This window comes from Panthera onca, chromosome C1 (assembly GCF_046562875.1).
Source record: "Panthera onca isolate mPanOnc1 chromosome C1, mPanOnc1 haplotype 2, whole genome shotgun sequence".
In the NCBI taxonomy this organism is placed as follows: domain Eukaryota; kingdom Metazoa; phylum Chordata; class Mammalia; order Carnivora; family Felidae; genus Panthera; species Panthera onca.
Genome location: NC_138346.1, coordinates 38467122 through 38482110, shown reverse-complemented (window position 1 = coordinate 38482110; position 14989 = coordinate 38467122). Strand labels below are relative to the sequence as shown.

Genomic DNA, 14989 nt, shown 5'->3' with positions numbered 1-14989 from the left:
CATATTTGCATCCTCCCCTCAAACGTAATATCTAATGTGAGAAAAAGAGCCATAACCTTTTATCTAGAGATGTCCATATTCTCATGCTATTTACAATATACATCTTTTAATTGAAAGATTTTTCTTTGTGCTATAAAAATGCCTAGCAATTGCAAAGTAATACTAATGTCATTACATTTGGAGTGTTTCTATAGTTCCAAACAACGATCTCTATTATTTGGAGGGTGCACAGTGTATATACCCTTGTAAGATTTCTCACTCACAGCGGATGGCTCTTCTACCTCCAAGGTCAGTGCTGGAGAAATGGGGCCATGAGCTGCTGGGCATCCCCTAGAGGATCGTTAGGAATGATGCTAATCAGACCTGCCTTCACACATTTTAAATGGCCAAGAAGCCACATCACTGCAGCCTGCCCAGTGCCGTCTGGAGGTCATGAATCATTCTCTACAAGACACAGGTCGCGGCTTCCAAACCACAGCCCCACATCCTGGGCACTGGTCCAACAAGGAGCAGGAGATGGGACAGTATTGCCAGGCACATGCTGAGAGACAGGCACCCACCCTCAGCACAAAAAGCACCCCTCCCAGAGCTCTGAAGGGACCACCAGCCTCCCTACAGGCTAATGAGCCAGAAGTGCTGTCAATGTTTGAAGAACACAGGCCACCGCTCTCTCCAGAACACTGAGCCACTGGCTTCACACTTTAGATTTCCAGATACAGGTGGCCAGAGAAACCTTTACTGCTGAATATTTGCTGATCTCATCCACGGTTAGTAAAACGGTGGCCTGCAGGCCAGATTTGGCCCACAGACATGTTTTCTTTGGCCTCAACAATGTTGGATCGCTTTTTGGAACCGATATTTAACAATTTAGAGATTTCCTGTATTTTCTCTTAAAAACGTAGGAAGTCTGGGCCACACTGGGCCCACGTTCCTGCATAACAACACTCAGAGCTGAGTGGGTCAGCGTGCTTCTATTAGTTATGAGACTGGAGTTTGCCATCCCAGCCTCCTTGTTCCCAGCAGTTTCTGATTTAGGTCTAATTTAGGAAGTGCTCAGATCTCTAAGCCAACAAAACATCTCAGGTTTTTATCCCCATATCAATTCTTCATTTAAAAAAAAAAAAGAAAAAAGTCAAGCAACATATATGTAAGTGACGGAAAACACACAAAAATCTAGAAGCTTAAAAGGCTGGGCTATATAGTCTGTATTCCTAATGTTCTAGGGAATCTGACATGATAGAATCAAGCTGAGAAAAACTTAAGGTATTAAATTTATCACTCAAGGCTGTTTACACTTTTTTTAATGTTTATTTTTTGAGAGACAGAGACAGAGCATGACTGGGAGAGTAGCAGAGAGAGAGGGAGACACAGAATCGGAAGCAGGCTGCAGGCTCTGAGCTGTCAGCACAGAGCGTGACACGGGGCTCAAACTTACAGACCGTGAAATCACGACCTGAGCCGAAGTCGGATACTTAACCAACTGAGCCACCCAGGTACCCCTGACTCAAGACTCTTTAGGTAGAGCCATATTGCACCCTTCCAGGTGGATTCAAAACATATGTTCTATTTTTAAAAGAAATAGTGCAAACTTCCAGTTATAAAACAAATAAGTCATGGGGATGTAACTATAGTTAATAATACCGTATTGCATATTTGAAAGTTGCTAAGACAACAGATCTTAAAAATTCTTATGACAAGAAAAAAAACTTTGTAACTATGTGAGGTGATGGATGTTAACTAGACTTGCAGTGATCATTTTAACAGAAAGAAACATTGCAGGGAGCCTGGGTGTCTCAGTGGGTTGAGCGTCTGACTCTGTCATGATCCCAGGGTCGTGGGATGGAGCCCGGCTTAAGATTCTCTCTCTCTCTCCCTCTGCACCCCCACCCCAGCTTGCACTCACTTGTGTACTCTCTCTCTTAAAAAATAAATAGTGCAACACCCCTACACAAATGGACACTGAGTGCATATTACAAGCTTACTATTGGTAATTCGTCTTATTTCTTTTTAGAAAATTCATCATACATTGTTGGTACAACAACCAACTTAACGCTTATAGTTAAAAACAAAAGCTTTAATGCTTGTCTCCCCTTTTTTCACTGTAAGTCCCTTACCAACGTAAGCTTAACGTTCACCTCGCGATTTATTCTATTATATTCACATATCATCCCTTCCTATGTTGGAATTGGAGAGGACAAGCAAAACATGCCAATATTCTTGGGCTAAATCCTATTAGAGAAAATAATAAACATTAATAGCTTGACAAAACCATTTTGTTGTAGAAAATAGATGGATTAAAATAATCAACTTGGGAACAACCCAACTATTAAAAAAACACTTTTGAAACTACTGGAACAAAATAAAATTGAAAATGCACTGGGTATTAGAAGATAAGGAATTATTGTTGATTTTGTTTGGTATGATCATGGTTGTGTGTGCATGAGTGCACATGTGTGTATTCATAACTGTTACCGATACTTTAAAAAAGAAATAAACACCATGGGTTTGCTATCATGTGGGACTTAAAAATCTTGGAATTGTAGTCCTTCACAGTTGTAAGAGACTTTAAACATCACCTAGTCCAGGCATGGGAAGGAGGTTTCAGTGCTGTCCTGAGAAGAAATTTTGGTCTTTAAGACTCAAAGAAAAAGAAATGCCACAAACTATGAGCAAGGTCAGCTCAGGGCACATGAGAGGAGACTGGGGCCATGTGCTACAATTAGTCTCCTTTAGAACCACTTAGAACCACCAGTCTAGTGGTCTTTCAGGGAGCTTACTACTTATTATTAAGTCAGCTCATTATTTCTTTAGACAGCTCTGTTCATTAAGTTATTTCTTCTATTTCGAGCTGTATATCCATTCGGTAGCTTACAACCACCGACATAATGGTAAGTCTAGTTCCATTTTAACTTGACAGCATTTGAACTATTTGAGGCCTCAAATTCTCCTGTTCTTCCCAGGTCTAAAACATCACCAGCTTCTTCGGCCCCTCCTCGCATGGCATGGTTCCCTCCTGGTCTTTACCACTCACCAATGACAGGCACTAATTATCTCTGTACCCATTCCAGCATGGCACAGTGGCACTGTTGGTGTCACGTTGTCATAGCATAATCCTAAAAATGACTGTATTACGTTCAAATTTGGTTTTCAGGCTCTATGCATTCATTTTGAATTCAGATGCTCCACTTTGAATTCTAGCTCAATTTGTTAGTCTGATAAAGCCTTCTAAAATCTTTCTAGTTATCGACTACATGTGGGTCAATTTAAATGAATTTCTCAGAGTGTACAACTTGCCTTCCCACATTTCCTGACCCTGGCATGCCACCAGCCAGAGAATCCACAAAAAGGACTTCCTGGTCCTTCAGTGGCTCCTCAAATCCATCTACAGATTTGCAATCTTACAAAGAAAACTTTTAATCTTACAACTGAGACCTGAGGGACACTAACCAAGCCAGACACTATTTGACAATGAACCCCTTCATTGGCAGATAGGAAAAACAGGCCACCACAAACTGGCTTAACATAACTAATAAAGCAAGGTTTAGTCATTCACTCAACATGTGCTCCAAGGACTGAAGTAGGAAATTGAGGAAAAGAGAATGAATGACATAGCAACCATGTCATCAAGCTCATAGTCTCTCAAAACTAAATAGCTCAAGTAAAGTGATCAGTGAGGGACAAGGAGCTATGGGAGGTGAGAGAAGAGGTAGGTTTCTTTGACTGGGTTGGGAGGTGGCAGAAAAGGCAGCAAAAAGGAAACGAGAATTAGGACAACTCAATGGAAGAAGCAATAGGTCTGGAAAGGCAGATGGGATGGGAACAGTGGAGAAATGAGAAAATAAATACCAATGGGTTGAATAACTTTGTTCAGTTCACACATAGGGTCCATGAATACTGCCAGTGGGAAATCAAGATAGGAAAAACACAGAGAGGCAAAGCTGAATGAGACTGCTTCCCATATCAGGAGCCCCTAATCAAGGGATATTCATACCAAAGAACAGGTGACCAATCAAAAGACACAGGAAGGTGGGAAAGAAAAAAGAAGGCAAAAAAAAAAAAAAATCAGAACCTAGGACAAAAAAGAAAATTTAAGTGAATAAATACGGTAAAGAGAGAAAAGCAAAGGGTGAGAAGACAAGAAGACAAATATTGTCCTCCCACTAACAGGAGGCTCCTCCGTTATTTATTTCCCTTCCTTGCCATTTAAATGTACTGGTTAGTGGCCTCTCTTCCCTCCTGAAGTAAAGCTGCAGACTTAGATCCCTAATCCTTATTTGTCTTCCATCTCCATATGCCCTTCATTAACAATCACTCTCCCTAAACTGCCTAATCCACCCCTAGCAAAACAGTCAACACGACTGATCCCCAAGCAGCGTTGGCCAAAGAAAAGCATGACATTAAGAGAACAACTCACTGTCTCCAACGTACCTGAAAAGAGAGCAGGGAATCAAGTGAGGTTCTTTACACTCACCCGAGGGAAGGGAAAGGGGGATATGAAGAGAGGGTCTACAGAAGTGAGAATGGAGGAAAGGGACCAGGACCCAAGGAGCCACACCATCACTGGAAGGAGGTCAGGCATTCATTCATTTATTGCTCTTCCTCCCTCTACCCTACCCTTCCCTGCTGCAGGGCATCCAAAAGCCCACACACACAACCTCTGCAACAGCATCCCTTAGGTGTCAATTTGCCACATCACTTCATCAGACCCTCATGATTAACCCAGACCCCTAACAGTGTCCTGCATTTTCCCTTTCAAAATATATGTCAATAAGATTCCACATTTGTTGGCTTCTCTGCCATGTCACAAGCCCATGAGGGAGAGAGCAATCTCACTGCTATATCCCTAGCACTCAGCACTGGGTCCGAACTCAGTCAGTTACTGTTGAATGAGTAAGGCACCGCAAAGACAAGTAAGTGTTATCCCTTGAGTTCCCTAAAATTCTGTAGTACCAAAAATTGATGTGGCCAAGATTGCTAACTATTCATGTTCTCCAACCTTTTGGGACACAGCTATACTAATTTCCCAACCTCCCTTGTGGTTCAGTGTGGCATGGGACTGAGTTCTGGTCAATGGGCTGTGTGCTCAAGTGATTATGCCACTTCCAAGATCACCCATAAGAATCGTCCTGTGCTTTGCCTCCATGCTCTTTTTTCCCTTCCGACTGGCTGGACTGAAGATGGATCCCTTGGGTGACCTTGGAAGCTACGTGTTGATACCTAGGACCCTCTGTGGAAAAGAGCCACCTCTCTGATCTGTTCATAAGAGAACTAAACTTCTCTTATATCTGAGCAATTATATATTTAGAAGTCTATGTGTTACAGCAGTTAACCTATCTAATTCAGTAACACAATTAGGTTACAACTGAAGTTAAGCCTTCTTAACCTTTAACAGCCAGCAAGTGTTTGCCACTTTCCGAAGGAGAAATAAAGGCCATTCAGAGGGCAGTGCAATCTTTCTTGATATGAACAGAAGCTTGGTTTGCTCATAATCATCAGGAAAAGTAGCTAACCTTGCCTTGGGCTTGCCTGGGCTTGGGCCAGAGCCACAAAATAAGCTAGGCAAATTCCGGTGATGTCAGAACACTGGACAGTCAGCTTGCTGGCCTCGGCTCCTCTCAGAAGGATGGGTCACAACCCATAGGCTCTGGACAAATGCTTGACTGCCTTCTCAAGTAGTTCGGCCCTGGCCTCATCGGTGCTTACCTTGCAAAATGTCATAAAACATTGCCCTGTTGTTTTCAGTGCCAGCTGGGGAGAAGCTGCCAGAAGCTTTTTCAGAAAGCCACACCAATCTGCACTGCCACAGAACAAGGGCTGTACCAAATGACTCTCCCAAATGAAGCATTCAGCTGGCCGGACAGAGATTCGACCTCAGACATAATTCATTTCCCTGTGGCAAAGCTCTTCTGCAGATGTGTTTGACTCTTTCTGTCATTTCCACCTAACGCTAGAGACTTCAAAGAGAGCCCCTCTCCCTGATAGACTACAGCGCTGAGGTAATTGACTTACATTAAGAGAATTAGTGGCATGAACTGCATGTAATTGCTTGTTCAATCTAGGTCTAGGAAACTATTACAAGGGTAAATCATTGACTAACTCTTTTCACTTTTCTTCATTGAAGCTTTGTTTATTTCAGGAACTTCCAGATCCAATCGTTCTGAATCTTCTGGGGGCCACAGACCCCTTTACAAATACTATGAAATGTCTTTACTCTTTCACAGAAAAAAATACACGTCCATAAGCACACACATGTATTACATATGATTTCGGGGTACCCGATTTACCCACTGGTCCCAGGTTCATGGACCCTCTAGTGCAGAGGTCAGCATACTTCCCCTCTAAAGAGCCAGATAGTAAATATCTTTGACCTTCTGGGCCACGTACAGTCTCTGTCATCAATTACTACCCAACTCTGCTGCTACAGGGTGAAAGCCGTCATGGCTGTGCCCCAAGAGAACTTTATTTATAGACATGGAAATCTGATTATCATATAATCTTCATGTGTCACAAATAATTGTTCTTCTTTTCATTTCTTCCCCCAGCCATTTAAAAAATGAAAACCATTCTTAGCTGGTAGCCTGTACAAAAATAGGTGATGAACCATAGTTTGTCAATCCCTGTGGCAGAGCATGGGTTCTGGATGTAAAAATATGTCTTTATTTTCACTAACTTCCGATGGAAATTTCACATTTCCTTCCATTGTGAATGTAGGAAGCAATTCTCAGTAGTGTCAACAGTAACTGTGACTTGGTCACCAGCAGAAACCACAGGTATGTTCCTACCACATTAGAGTGGTCACAGACAACACAAAATATTGATCACGCTCCTCACTATTCTTCAGTTATGCTCATTATTAGATCTTCCATTGTATCTTGCTATTTAAATGTACTGACAGAGAAGCACATATATTATTCTATCACAGATTTGATATTGAATATTTTGATAACTGTATTTGCATATGACTGACTTCCATTCTAACCATATATATTTTATTTTGTGGATTTAAAAAGAGAATTCTGAGCAGCAGCCCAGAGCTCTCACCAGATACCAAAGAGGTCCATAGTACAGAAAGGTTAAGAGGGCCTGAGCAGGCAAAACCATAGCATCTCCTACCAGAGCATTCACGTCTTCGGTTTTGTGGATGAGCATCCGTATCTCCTCTGGATCACCACTGAAGATTGCTTGGACCAGAGGTGGCTGTAAACACAGGAGAATTTGAATTAGAACTATACTTAAACACATTTAACTGCATTCAGATGCAGATGGCTATAAGAGGCGTTCCCCGAAAGTTTATTCAACAATAATCAATTGGCAGACAAAGATGAATATGGCTCGGACTCACCCACACTAGAAGTCTGGTGGGGGAGATAGCTGCATAGAGAAATAACTATAATGCAATTTGAAAGCCGTAACAGATAGTCACATCCAACCTGGGGCTATGAGTATGACATGAAAATCACCCATAATTGAAGACGTCCTTGAAACACACTTAAATTTCCCAGCAAGGAAATTACCAAATCTGCAGTTTTGAGCATACAGTCCCCTATAGTTCCCGACCTCTCATTAGACAATGTACCCTGGTTACCCTCAGACAATTCCATTTCTAGAGGATGTTAATGGCCATGTTTCTGGCCTCGTGAACACTTCTTTTCAATGTTTGGAAAGCCTTTGAAATCATTCTCAAACGCTTCCCAGAGCTTAGCCAACACTAAAGGCACTGAGTGTTTCAGATGTGATTATATCCCTACTACCTGTTCAAAGTAAGTGGTATAATGGTGGGGTGGGGATCATGAAGGGGGATATTACCGAGCACTTATTATTGAACTCACCCACATTAAACAAGACCTGACACAGAGAAAAGGGATTCATAAAGAGTGATGGAAACAGAACTGAAAGAGAAACTTGCTCTGCTTGGAGGGCAAGTAGGGTGAAGAGAAGAGTATATCTAGAAAAGCTTCATGGAAGGCACTATAATGAATGAGGATGAGTTTGCAAACCAGGAAGGAGAGACATTTCAGGCACAGGGACCAGGATGTGCAAAGGTGTGCACATGCAAAGAACCTGATATCTTAGAAATGCTGCCATCAATCTGGTGACCAGAGAATGGGTAAAAGAAGAAAAGTGGTGTGCTCTGGGGTTGATGTTGGGCTCGCCCCATGTGAAAAAGAATCCTGTTCAAAGCCAGCTCCACCACTTGCCAGCCATGTGCTGAGCCCACATCCCGTGTGTAACCTGGGGGTGAGCATGATCTTTGCTGTCCAAGCCCTCATAGGATTGCTATTAGGAACAAATGAGATAATACATGGAAAACCCTCTGTAACCATACTACCCTACACGAATAACAGATGTTCTTACTAATAAATGCTTGGGGCACCTGGGTAGCTCAGTTGTTAAGCATGTGACTCTTGATTTAGGCTCAGTGATGATCTCACAGTTCGTGAGATCGAGCCTCTCATTGGATCCTGCGATGACAGCATGAAGCCTGCTTGGGATTCATTCTCTCTCTCTCTCTCTCTCTCTCTTTCTCTCTCTCTCTCTCTGCTTCTCCCTTTCTCTCTCAAAATAAATAAATATTTTTAAACAAGAAATGCTTAACAACGCTACTGTAGAATATCTGACCATTATTTTTAAACTTTAAAAACTTTGGCAATTACATATTCTCTCTCTCTCTCTCTCTCTCTCTCTCACACACACACACACACACACACACACACACACACACACACACACACCTTTTGGAAATACTTTACAGTAGTTCATGTCAGCAATAAGATGACAGCAGTTCCCCAGATGTGTCTGGTCATAAGAGTTATCTGAGATGCTTGTTAAAACAATATTCCAAGATCCCTTCCTTGGAGATTCTGACTTAGTCTATCTGGGGTGGAAACATGTGAATCTACTTTTAATAAAATGCTCACTTAACTCTTAGAACACTGGCCTAAGGTAAAATCATAAGCATCATCTGCCTCAACGTCTCCCTGTGCTATCTAAATGAGAATCCCAGTCCTCATTACCCCTATAAATTTTCTTTTCTCTTTTGCTACCCTCCTGTTGCCTTTCTTACAGGTTCTGGTGGTGTTTTGTGTTATTGGGGGGAGGCAATAATATAAGTATTATCAGTAGAATATAGTAAGACTCCTTGAGGAAACACTATATTTAAAAAAATTTTTTTAACATTTATTTTTTGAGAGAGAGACAGAGACAGAGTGTGAGCGGGGGAGGAGCAGACAGAGAGGGAGACACAGAATCTGAAGCAGGCTCCAAGCGCTGAGCTGTCAGCACAAAGCCCGATGTGGGACTCTAACCCACGAACCTTAAAGTCATGACCTGAGCCAAAGTCTGATGCTTAACTAACTGAGCCACCCAGGATCCCCAAAAGAAACACTATATTTAAAATGTCAAGTTACAGATAAGTATTTCAGTATGCCAGGAATTTTTCCACAGTTTTCCCCCTGCTATAAAAGTTTCCAGCAAGTGGACAGATAGATGTATCCTTCTTTTGTCTCAAATACCCTCAATTCCACCTTCTTGCTAAGGTAAATGATTCAAAGATAGTTTCTTAAATTGCCGACAAGTAACTGGAAAGAAGTCTTGAAAAGAAAGCAAGTTTTCTATCAGTTTGGTGTTAGCTGGTTGATCTGCCCAAAGACGAGGAGATCCATCCACTTGCTGACCACTGCTAACGAAGTCTCCAGCTCAGTTGCCCCACGGCAAGGACCCTATTTCATATAAAACAGTCAGACACAAACTCAGGATTTCAACAACAATGCTAAATCTTGTTTATCTGTTCTATAATTCTCTGTCTGCTGTGCTCATAGTCAAATGCTTGTGTGCACTTTTCTGTCTTTTTGAACCTGAAGAGAAAACAAATAAGAAACCTAACAGCCATATGACTTAGATGACAAACAGGGGCAGAGTCTGACAAGACTTTAGTGTTAAATCAACAGTGATCAATTAACAGGTTAGAACAAACCCATCCCCATAAACTATGTATCACTGGTCACTTCAAGGAAACAGCTAGTTAAGCAAAGCCTCAGGTCACTCATGAGAGTCAGGAATGCACATAGGTTTTGTGTTGTTTCAGTGCTCACACTTCTCAAGAAAGACAAGAGCTCCAAGCTATGGCGGGAATCCCAAGGAAAGCCTCCCTGACAAAGCTGCCAGACAAGGATGCCAGCACAGTCCTTCAGCAGGGAGCTCCCCAAACACCTCCAGGACCAGTCACTGAGGCTGTTTTGAAGGGAGTCATCAATGCACAGAATTCCCAGCGGAGAATGGCGTGTACACCTGCCCTACACCTCTGGGCCTGGCTCTGCTAAAAGCTGCTTTACAGAGTATTGTCAATGCACAGAATTTCTAGCATCCATTCGAAAGAAGCAACTCTTCCAGTGCTGCAGTCACATGTATACATACATATACACACATGTACATGCATACATTCGCACATATCCATACATATCTACACTGATGCATGTATATACAGAGATATGTGCTGATTCACATACAAATCCCTCACACTCCCTGTGGAAGGGAAAAGTTCCTGTTCCCCAAAGCCCAGAGTCTTGCTGGATGGACATCTGTAGCCCCAGTGAGGCCATATCCACTGTGACATCACTGTCTTCACAACTGGGAATCTGAGTATCATGTGATTCCAAATCAGAACTTCATAGGTACATGCTGTGTTAGTCAGAAGCTGCGTGTTTGCTTAGATGTAATTCTTGAACTAAATTACTGTGGTTCTTGAGCAAATAGCATTGAAAAAAAACCAAAAACATTATGAGCGCGCGCGTGTGTGTGTGTGTGTGTGTGTGTGTGTGTGTGTGTTTCTCCAGCCTCTCAAATAAGGCATGCCCGGAGAGCACTCTGGCATTCCTTTTTGTTGGGATTTTTAATCCAATCCTGCTGTTTTATTTTTCCCTAGGTAAACACTTACCCTGAGAATATTTGAAAAAAAATACACATCTAAATACCATCTCCATTACATGATCTTAAGAAAGGGGGAATATCCTAAATATTTTTGCTCATAAGTATCAAGTATTTATACTCTATTGACCAGTAATTTGGCAATCACTATATCTATTGTAGTGTTACCCTTGACCTGGATAAGACTTAAGCAAAGTCTCACCTGCAAAAGGACAGAGTCCTAAGCCTTGGTATGTATTAGCATTTCTTTCGGACAATTCATACACTTCAACACTAGCATATACAAAATATTAGTGCTCTGTGTGCATTAGGGTGCGAAGTTGAATAAATATAAACTCATAACAAGGGTCAAACTTGTTCAGTGTCAATTACTAAAATTTCCTTAGCATGTGTAGCAAGTGTATACTGAAGGTGATTTGTCATGTGCTGTGGATACTGGCACAGTACCATACATAGATTCAGAAGGCAGAAGCATACTTCCTGGGCCTACTTTACCCATGGCGCAAGTGGGATTCAATATTCAGATGGGACCTGTCCTTGTCTTCTAACATCCCCAACTATCAGCACCCTACCACTACGACCAGAAGTGTAGACAGCTGCCATCTAGAAATGACCATCTGCCAGGCTGATGACATTGGACCCCTCTAAGACAGAAGTCAGAGCAGAAAGATCCCTTGGATTTAGCAGCCATTTAAAATCATGCAGCTTGCCTTGCCAACATTCATCATAAAAAGCTACTTTCTCTACCCACATCCCCTATCAGCCCATCCAATGCAATATTTTTTATTTTATTGTCAGCCTTCAAAAATAAATTGGGAAAATATTTGATTTCCAAAAATAAGACGCTACATCAAAAGTGTATTGATAACAGTATTTCCAAACTTTGAAGTAGAGTTACAATTCCACTAGGGGGAGCAAGATGGTAATTTGTTACCTGGGAGATAACAGTAACTGTTCAGGTTGTGCAATTAAGACAAGGTAGCTGGAAGATCCACTTTGTCAAGACCTAAGAGAACTCAAGCTTCCGAGAGAGAGAGAGAGAGAGAGAGAGAGAGAGAGAGAGCGCGCGCTCAGTAAAGAGTAAACACATATGCTACGCACATACCAAAACAAAAAACAAAAAAAGTTTTCCTATTGATCCCTGAGGGTCCAGGTTTAGGAAATCATAATGCAATCTAAAACTCAGGAGTTAAAGTATCATTTTCATCACTTAAAAACTCAATTCAACTATTCTTCAATTCCACTTTTAAAAAGTACTACTAGAAGTATCAGACAAGCAATTAGTTTGAGAGTAAAGCCCATCGTGGGTTTTATGAAGAGAGTGTAGCTACTTTCGAGTACCTGCTCCATCTTGCAACGAGATTGTAGGCACCCCCTCCCACATCCCTAATGAAACCACCAATTGGAGTTTTGCTAAAACCCTGTATAGTGTACTTCACATTCCCTTTGTTGGAGCCGCATGTTCTTTACTAATGAATTGGCTTTGGAAGATATGCAGGGTGATAGAAGCTGTCACGTAGCATCTGTGTAACTACTGTCAATGGTAAGAAGTCTAAGAAGATGCTCCAGCACTTTGATACAAATTCCTGGCATACTGCTTGTCTTTTTTTGGTTAGACTGGGTAATGAACGATTCCACATCTGAAAGAAAACATCTTGCATTCTAATCAGGAGTGGATGTGGGGAATTAATCAATAGCCAAGAAGAAAAACAATGATATTCTTAAACATCTGTCCATACTTGAGTATTCTGAGTACAGTATGTCATTAAAGCAAGATAGGAGCATGTTATTAGTGGCTATTAGCTGATGCAGCAATAATCTAGCCATATGAAACCATCAACTTATATGAACATGCTGAAACATTTCATTAGGTAACAACTGGTTTTTCTATGAGGCAGTGCTTGCATTTTTACAAAAGGATAATAAAAATTTGTTCGAGTCACTAGATTTAATGGACAAAACTTGTTAGCTCTATTCATGTGGGTCCTGCTGTGTGATCTGCTGAAAGGATGCCATTAAGTGCTTCCTGAATATAGATCACTCCTTATTTGGGAAGAAGTTCACTCTATCACAGAAAAATAATGATGATCATAAAGTCAAAATCTGTTTCCCTTAAGAACTGTACAAAACATACTGAGTCTCCATAAACATTTTTTTAAAAGCAGGACTTCATATCTGAAAACGTCTCCTACAGGCTATGCTACAGAGTAAATGCCTATAATATTTCCAATTACCTATAATTATTATTAAAAACAAAAAGGTCAAAATTCTAAGTATCAGTAATACCCTCTATGTAGCTATTTATTTACTCTATACTTACCAGAGAAGAACAATTACATTTAGTCAGAAAATGAAGAAATTATCTAATCTCTTCCAAAGTGAAAACAGTAATAGGTATGGACTATGGGGTAGCTATTCAAGGGCCAATTACTCAGTCTTTAAAACATTCATCCTTTGTTGTACCTTCCTTTCCTGACATCCTCCATGGCTATTTCTCTACCCTTTAATACTGCTGATTAGCACCTTCACCAGAGGATAGTTCACCCAAGGAAAAAAGAAACCCAGGCATGTGAACTTTGCTACTAGTTAGTCGCAAAAGATTAAGTAAAAGGAAGTGATGAGACAACGTACCAGTTAAATTGAAATCTGGAGGCGATGTTGATTTTACAGACCTGAGATCTCACTCTCTTTTTCTTCCACAGTAGGGAGATTAACATATGATATCATATTGACTTGGAATTAAATCCTAGCCATAATTTCCTCATTTATAAAATGGGGATACCGTAGCCATTTCATAAGACGTGTTTGAGAAATGGCCTGATATATGTAGACACGTAGTGTGCAGTCAGTTAAAATAGTGATTAGTGTTGCCATTGAATTGACAAGCTCAAAAACATTCATAGACAAGTATATTTATGTTCATCCTACGAAAGGAAAAATAAGGGATCTAAAGAGATTTCCCAAAAAATACAGAGCAAGTAAATCAAGTTAGGATCATAAGCCATTCATACTACCTCTAGAGTAGATAGGCCCATCATACTGAGAGAGAAGCTTTTACAAGCCGGAGAGCAAAAATCAAGTTGAGCCTGACTTGGTCTTTGTTACACTGGGCAACCTCAAAAAATGTTGCACAACTTCTCTGTACTCCAAGGTCTGACCTGTTGTGCCAAAATAATAGCAACTCACCTTAAAAAAACATCATCCCCCTTTGACTAATCAAAGGGTGCCAAATAATCAATGTTCATACCCATTGGATGGGACATGAAATCATAATTTCACTATTTAAGGTTACCATTAATGTGTACAGTTATACTTTTCCTTTACGATCTCCTGATGATCATAAAGAGACTGATCCCCTGGTTGGAGCTCTCGGCGGGGGGCGGGGGGTGGAATGATTTACCTGGTAGTCGCAAAGTTGAGACTAGAATTTAGTTTTCCTGATTCTCCAGGATCATCACTTTCTCTCACATGTCATTTTAATAGAATACAATAGAATACAATATAGTATAATGAATATATAATAAATATATGTAATTCAGGATTCAAAATTCAGCCTTAGTTTCAGGGTACTTCCCATGGAGAATTATTATATACTTCATGGCTCACTAAGGAAAGATGTCACTATATATATATATATATATATATATATATATATATATATATATACACATATACACACACACACACACACACACATATATCGTTTCTATATATGTGTGTATATCTATACTCTGTATGCATGTACATAGTGACTATATATGTGTATATATTTCTAGATATAGTTACTCTCAACAAACTAACAATAAAACAATCTTGCCAAAAGATGCAAAACAAAGAGGTACAATATATTTTAAAGCAGGGGCTCAGTGCAAGTTTGAGTTAGGAACACAGAAAAGGTAGGTGTTAACCTAGATTTTGAAGAATTAACAAAGGAGTAATCCTTCTTCGTGTTGAGGAATAGCCAATGAAGAGGTTAGAAAAGTAAATAACTGGGGTGCCTGGGTGGCTCAGTCGGTTGGGTGTCCGACTTCAGCTCAGGTCATAATCTCACAGCTAGTGAGTTCGA

The 14989-nt window shown here is 40.7% G+C and overlaps 1 protein-coding gene across 9 annotated transcripts in view; it reads right to left on the bottom strand.

Moving 5' to 3' along the window:
• Positions 1 to 14989, bottom strand: part of ANKRD44 (ankyrin repeat domain 44) — a 341765-nt gene that overhangs the window by 217604 nt on the left and 109172 nt on the right. For 8 of the 9 annotated variants that reach the window (XM_078451045.2, XM_078451043.2, XM_078451046.2 and 5 more), the window contains exon 2: positions 7114 to 7197. In XM_078451045.2, coding sequence (XP_078307171.2) covers positions 7114 to 7197 — 84 coding nt within the window. Of the gene's footprint in view, positions 1 to 7113; positions 7198 to 11857; positions 14388 to 14989 lie in introns of those variants that run through there. The other variant, XM_078451048.2, reaches the window with a different exon arrangement.